Raw genomic sequence first — 7,739 nt, forward strand, 5'->3', positions numbered from 1 at the left:
TAATTCTCCTTTTTTATAGATATATCATCTGATTTTAACTGTAAGCATAATTTGAACAGATAGATTTGAATAGCAGATACATATTCACATTTTCTTGTTCGCATGACATAGATCATTTATTTATAATTTTTTGACTCCTTCTCAAAAGTCAAAATCCATTAACCTTTCAGTTCTTCTCAGAGTGCACATCAACTTGTTARTATCTGTAGAGTTGACCTGAAGCAGGTCATAGTATTTTAAAATAAATCCTCAGCTGTTGCAAACTACCACAGGTCAGTCCAACAGAGCTATGATAACAGAAGTAATGGATCCCCCAGATTTATCAGCACTTAAAATTAAACATTAAAGCTTAAACTGAGATCCTTGCATATTTGTAGAATTGATGTCCTACCTTATTAAGAACTCATGTTTTAGACAAATAAGTATTTAGCTAATGTAGATTTGTGTCTCCAGGACCAAAAAAATCTAACAGATTTTTTTCCCAAGACAAAGCCAAATGATGCTTCCCTCAGCATCACTCATTTTAAACCCCCCCTTCTTTTTAAATCAACAGGCCCTTCCTGTACCTCCTCATTTTGTTTTCTACAATTGCCTGGGCAATTCCTTTCTACAATTCCTTTGTGAGGAAAATACAAATGTATGCTATACTTCTCATATGGCTGCTAGAGGAGAGAATTTGCAAACACAGAGTGAAAGGAAGSAAGTGTCATGAAAAAAAGCTGAAAGAAAATTCCCACTTTTTCATACTTGCTTCCTTTCTAGGATATACTCTATACCCCCACACTGAAAACCACTGTTCTTGATCTTCGGAGAAGATAGAATCATCCAGAAATCCTTGCCGTATCTTTTTTGAAATGTTTTACAAACTCGATAAACTGTTCATACTGTACGTACTTCCTTCAGTTTTACCAGGCAGGAAGTCTGAATCTATTCAACAGCAAATATTCAAGAAAGATTGCATTAAGCATTTCACTTAAAACACTTTAAGCCAACTTATCATAATTGTATTAAAATTTGTCTGAGATTATCCTTCTCTTTAAAGCAAATCTTTTTTTGCYTATGGCCGTATTGCCTGCAATGTATTTAATTCTTTCTCCCACTCAGTATTTGTCTATTATAATAATGTTGATGACAATAGAATGCATTGCTAATATATTTTTTTCTTCTATGTAAGAAATTCTATCAAATTGATTTTTCTACAGAACTCAAATGCTTTCCATTTTTTTTCATAACATTCTGGAGCACAAGAACTGTCATAATCACTTCATCTAACACCAGCATAGATTAGCTATGCATTAAGGAGACATTTTCTATGACTGCTCACTAACTGAGTAAGGTAAGTAATAGTATCACCAAAGCTCCTTGCTAAATCCAAAGTGGGATTCAGCAGCCTCAATCATAACTTTTACTGAAAGCATACTGGAGATATGTCTTGAAGAAACAGGGAGATACTATGTCTTGAAGAAATGGGAAGATACAACTCCCCACAGATATAAATGAGCAGAAGAAACAAAAAATATTTTACTAGCTATAGATTTAAAAACATTCTATATTCTGTCTTTCTTAATGGTCTACTTAATTGTTGTGCTATACTGAGCAAACTGTAATAACACAGATACAGAAAATTTATATTTGAAATCGAACTCCTGCCTCGTGCGAATTCCATCTTCACATTAGCTTGATCTGCCAAGAACTAGGTATTTGTTAAAGTCGCTACTTGAACATCTTGCTTTGAGACCAAAGCAAAAAAGGCTTCCTTTCTTGAATCTTTATAACTTCAAAGTCTATATTAAGAGGTTGCACCTCATAATTTGATTCTGTACTCCCTGCATTACACTTTCCAGAAATGGATTCAGAGCAAAGGATTTCTTCTTATACTGTGAAGGGAAGACCTTTGCAGATCTTTGTGGTCCCCTGAGGTAAAGCTTATAAACCTAAGGGCTTGACAACTTTGCCCACAGTGTTTTCAAAGAGCTCCATTGGGAAAAGCTTTTCTTGGTACTCATTATCCAATCTGTCCAAAGTTCACCTTTCTCACTGAAATGGGGGGAAAAAAAAGTGAGAGACAGATGAAAGTATGTTAGATGTTTTTGATTTTTAAAAGTCTCAACAAGAGGCTTCTGAAATGCCAGAGGAAAGAGATCTCTACCTTAAAGATGGAAAGAAAATGCAATTTGGCATGATTCTAAATCAAGATCTCCTGCTTAACCCTTAGCTACAGCTGAATGTTCCAGGTTCCTTCAAAGAGAAGGACCCCTGTGATGCTGAATGTACTAGGTATGTCAGAACACTTCAGGGATTTCAGCTGAATGTAAAACAAGAAGTAGACTGTCTCATCACAGTAGGCATGATGAGATATCTGCAAAAGAAAGAGTTAAATAGATATTCAAAAAAAAAAAAAAGAAACAGAAGATGGTCATTCCTTTCATTTTCTGAAACCTACTGCTAACAGTGGAAGGAAGTAAGGATATGCAACACTAGGAATAAATGTTCCATAATTGTTAGAAAAATAAAGATACCTTTCCTCAGAAAAGCAGAGCGGTAGTCCTGTCCAGATGACATACTGATGTCAGTGATGGGACAAAGCCCCATTATAACTTATTTTTAAGTCTGAAAATCTGTCACTATTTTCTCCCTTAAGAGAAAGATTAAATACTACATTGGTAGCACATAAAGTGAGTATTTACACCACCTTTTCAGTGATTTGTTGTGTTTAGGTAATGCAAGTATTGYGTTGAAATGAAGCATGAAACTTGGCATGCACATACTACTCACTGAAGAACATATGCTTAGGTTTGAAAATTAAAAGTCAAAAAATAAAATCAGCATGAACTGGATGGAGAATACTGAAAAGAAGATACAGTGGAAAATACAAATTATAGAATTTTCTTCTATCTATGCAAAACAGTTTGGGAAAATGAGTATATAGAATATAATCCAGAAGATACCAGATATAGAACTCAAACTGAACTCAGAGAACTATCCATATCACCTAAAAAAAACCCTGTACATCCATCTCCCTACAGAGTTCACTCTGGTTCACTGTTTCCTTTGGTGCTATTGTCTGCCATGGGGTTACCATCAGAGAATACTGGTAGGCAGTACTTCCCTCTAACATCTATTTTCAACCGCCTAAATTGGTCTTCATAGGATTCCATTGTGCACACTGCAAAGAAACTTGTCTTGTTGCCAGCTAGAACTGTGAACTACATGTCTTTCTTTTCTTCACTGTTCTTTTTCTGGTTCACAAGCAACCTCCTACCAAAAGCAGAATCCGCAGAAGAGACTACATCCAAGCGATAATGCAATGAAAAAGTATGAAGAGAAGCCCAGGTGGCCACCTTGCAAATTTCCAATGTGGAAGCCTTCGACCTCTCCGCCCAAGAAGCGGCTATAGTCCTAGTGTAATGAGCTTTACAAACCCTGGGAGCCTCTTTACCCTTAACTACATACGCCTCCCTAATACAATCCCTTAACCATCTAGCTAAGGAACTCTTAGAAGCCATTTGACCCCTCTTAAGACCCCCTAAGAGTACAAACAATCTGTCAGAAGATATGAAATCTTTGATTCTTCTGTGATAAACCCTAAGTGTTCTTCTTACATCCAATTTATGCAGCCATTCCTCTTTGTCATTGCTGGGTTTAGGGAAAAATGAGGGCCAAGAAACCGCCTGGTTTAGACAAAACTCACATGTCATCTTTGGGGCAAAAAAGAAAAAATTAAAAAGAAGAACTGTCCAAAGAACTACTTTGTTTCTGATGGAACTTTACACATGTTCTGTATATCAAGATTGAACTACCACTGGATGTGCTGAACAAAAAATCAACCGAAACTGCCATTGAAACAGCAATACACAAGCACAACACATGACAGGACATGAGTACCTGAAAAAAAATTTTATTGCCTCTCTGCATTAATTAAATGTATAAAAGGCCTCCATCAATACTAAAAGCAATCAAAAAGAAAAGGAAAAAAGTGCAAGGTTCCAGTCTATGTGATGTGCAGGGAAAACCTCAGCTCACTTGGATGCTAGTCTACTTATTATGAATTGTATAGTTTTCCTTAATTTAGCAGCAGTACTACTTGCAGAACACYGGTTCTTCAGGTATGCTTACATTGCAGTGACTGCAGAGTAGTTTAGATGCATCCAAKGGAGGTTTAAACTAGTGAGAAAGAGCATGGGTAACTGCTAGCAACAGCAGCACACCACTCAATCAGAGCTAATCTACTCTGCTTCTTAGGCTAGGTCTACAGCCTCTGCTGCACTGTAAACCTGCTACTAATACCTGAGTTAATTTAAAACTTCTTTGGACAGATCTGCCCTACACAACCTGTTAAATGTTTTACAAGATTTCTAATAAGAAGGCTTCTAAATAAGTACAGAAGATGACCATTATATTTTCTAGTCATATACAGTATATGCATTCCAGTTAAAATAAAGCAAGGATTTTAATCTGTCTGATCAAAACTCATGTTTCATCAGTGAAAAAAAATTAAGATTATTAGCCTAATATAGGATATTAACACAAAAAAAATCTTAAATCCCATTTGGTACTTAACAGAACCTGGAACTACTGGGAATGTAGCTCTCATTCTCCCATATCAAATCATCTTTCACTTCCTCACTACAACTGAGATTTCTAACAGTATGAAGTGAAAATAATACCAATAAACCCTTCTTCTTGACAGATTTTTTGTTGTTGTTGTTGTTACTCTGGCCATGTCACATGTTCTGTTCACATACTCTCCAAAAAAAGATACAACTGAGCAAAGTTGTGAGAGTAAAACCACCTGATCAGAACAGCAAAATTGAAAAGATATGCCTGATGACAGCGCTAACCTCATCTGTGGAAGATTTATCTTCACATTTATTTCAATTTTGTGTTTTCTTTAGAAGACTGCCTCCTACAAAATGATCTAATTTTGCCCTCTTAGAGCTACCACTTAAGAACAGACTTACTATAAACACAATTACTGTAAAAGAATTTTTCTTAAAAAAGAAAAAAAGGTTTAACACACTTTTCAGGAGCAGTTCAGAATATAATTAAGCTTGGGGAAATACTTGCAGGATAAAGTCCAAAACATATCTTCTGGCAAGTAAAATATTTGTTGTTAACACTGAAATCATTAATTTTCTAAATTACTGGAGATCACARGTCTTCATATAGGCTGTAGTTAGCTAAACATGTCAAGTATATTTCCCATTCCAGTGTTTTTAAAAAAAACTTTCACATTTTATCCCAGAAAATATAAATAAAAAGAACACCTAGAATTATCCAATTCTGTTGAACGTATACTTTATCCTACACATTACCACTATGAGTCTAAATCGGAATAAGAGTTACAATAACACCTCTTTATCAAGGCCATAAGTAGTAAAGCATACTATATGACAACATTTCTTGAAAACAACCAGTAAATTTGAGATTAAAGGAAGCAGAAATACATTGAGAGCAACAGCAAAAATGGAACTCTGAATGCAAACTGTATTTGAGCTTTGATGTATATTCTAAAAATATATAGGTTAAGCTATATATTTTTATTTTACAGAGTGTCAGTATTTCAGATGAAGAATCTATCAACAAAAATCTGTGCCTCTGAACTATTTTTATTTCATCTTTATTTTTATTTATTTATTTTTTTTAAATCAATTTAGTATTCTGAGACCACAATCCCCAAACATCTTTCTTCTCAGCCTACAGCTTGAGTACAGAAATACCAAGTATTAGACTCCACCTATCCTCTTTCCCTAAGCAGCCTGGCCTCATTACTGGTATGATCCTTTCCTGCACTATAATCAAAGCTCTTGAAACCACTTGCTCTCTGGTGACCTGGAATCTCTACTGGCAAAAGCAGCAGAGTAGAACACTTGTGAGCGAGCTGTGATCTGGAAGGTGTTATTCATGAGAATTTGGGGGATTTCAGGTTCTCCTCACCTGACATGAATACAATCAGATGAAAAAGAAAGTGAGCAAATACAAACTAGAGGCTTGAGGCTGAAAAAGTTTTATATAAAAAGCCCCAGTGAAGTCAATGGGATAAGCATAACAGTAAACATGGTATGTATTTGAAAGTGTTTGTAAGAACTATAGACTACAGCTGGACTATATACTAAAACATTTAGTTACATGTAAAACAAGATTGATTACAGTGATGTCCAAATCAGTGTTTTCCTCTCCTGAAAAAGGCAGCTTTCCAGAACGAGGTCAGAAATACTCAAAATTTCAAAGAATGTGGCCTCCATATATTATTTTGATTTATATAAAATATAGGCCATTTATACGGATTTGATAGGAGATACTAATATTTCTGATTATAATATTTGATAACTTTTCATTTGGTTCTTCATCAATAACTACTGTATATCACCGTACTGTATATCTATACATAAGTATCTGTTCTTTTCCACAAGTCATAACTGTGCTTAAATGTAAATCTGCATATTTCAAAATGATTTTTCAGTGGATATGGTAATATACTACTTTATATAATGAGATGATATATATTAAGTAGTTAATTTTGAAAAACACATAAAATTATCCTTTTGCACAAACCAGAATCAATAAATAAGGAAAAGCTTCCATTACCTTGAACATTCTTATTCTTCTCAGCAAATGAAGGCACCAACAGAATTTCTGCAGAAAGTTCTTCAATTTTTTCTTCCATTAGTAAAAAGAGATCAATAAGTTGAGAAAGACATTTGAGCTGATACAATGTTAAACAGAAGCTCCTTCCTTTTTTGTGGTGTTCTTGGGAGGCTGTTTAAATAAAATCATGAAATACTTCTTACTTTTGCTTAAAAAAAATTATCTTGCAAAACTGATCATGTAGAAAAGTACAGCACACCAAGTCACCTCATTTTTGTCCTGGCATAACAGATCCTCTTTCTCACTCTAAGCTATTATTACATTAGTTCTTACTAATCCTTTGGCATTTTTCAAGTATCCAAGAAATTACAATAGAATTCCAGGTCCAGGTTGTATTATTCATTAACTAGGAATTTTCCAAGCAAAAGATCTATACAGAGAACATTCTTACCTGCATTTTACAGAGGGAAAAAAAAAAAAAAAAAAAAAGTGTGTTGCAAAAACTGATTGAACAAATGAAAAAGCACATCATTACTATATTTTAATGGTTTGGGACATCACATCACTACACTGTCACTCTGCAAGTCACCTTGTCTGTTTAACAATCTCCTAGCACAATACAGTTGATGAATATGACATTTGAGTGAAAAGAGACATCAATCTAACACTCCACAACTTTAAATATGTGGGGTTTGAAAACAACTGAGACTGTCAGCGAACAAATATCAGCAAGCATTATACCTATAAGCATTTGGTGTTTAAAAGAAGAAACTGAACATTTTATTTTGAAAGGTTAACACTTACAGTCATAACATATAATCATGTCACATCAACCAGAGAACTCTGCTTTGAGCACAGTCAGACTACAAAAGCCTGTGAGCAGTTTCCAATTTGGTTTTGCCAAACTACACTGTTTAAACAATTTTAATTTTAAAACTTCTTTAAATATAACAAATCTGCACTTCTTTGCAAATTGCTGAGAGCTGATACCATGTTCCTATGGAGTTTTGTTACAGATGTAATATCAGCAGAACAATTTATGTAGAAAGTGTCAGTGAGAGCCAGAGTAGTTTGAAAGATAGGATCTGAAAGACGAAAACACATACAAATTGATTGAAATGTACTTTTGTGTGTCATCTTTCTCACCTTTG

The 7,739-nt window shown here is 34.6% G+C and overlaps 1 protein-coding gene across 3 annotated transcripts in view; it reads right to left on the reverse strand.

Moving 5' to 3' along the window:
* Positions 1-7,739, reverse strand: part of KIAA0825 (KIAA0825 ortholog) — a 248,946-nt gene that overhangs the window by 170,861 nt on the left and 70,346 nt on the right. For all 3 annotated transcript variants that reach the window (XM_085299732.1, XM_085299730.1, XM_085299731.1), the window contains one exon: positions 6,589-6,759. In XM_085299732.1, coding sequence (XP_085155858.1) covers positions 6,589-6,759 — 171 coding nt within the window. The remainder of the gene's footprint in view (positions 1-6,588; positions 6,760-7,739) is intronic.

The sequence above is a fragment of the Rhea americana genome, unplaced genomic scaffold, assembly GCF_003343005.1.
Source record: "Rhea americana isolate MKP2758 unplaced genomic scaffold, rheAme1 scaffold_153, whole genome shotgun sequence".
NCBI classification, from domain to species: Eukaryota; Metazoa; Chordata; class Aves; order Rheiformes; family Rheidae; genus Rhea; species Rhea americana.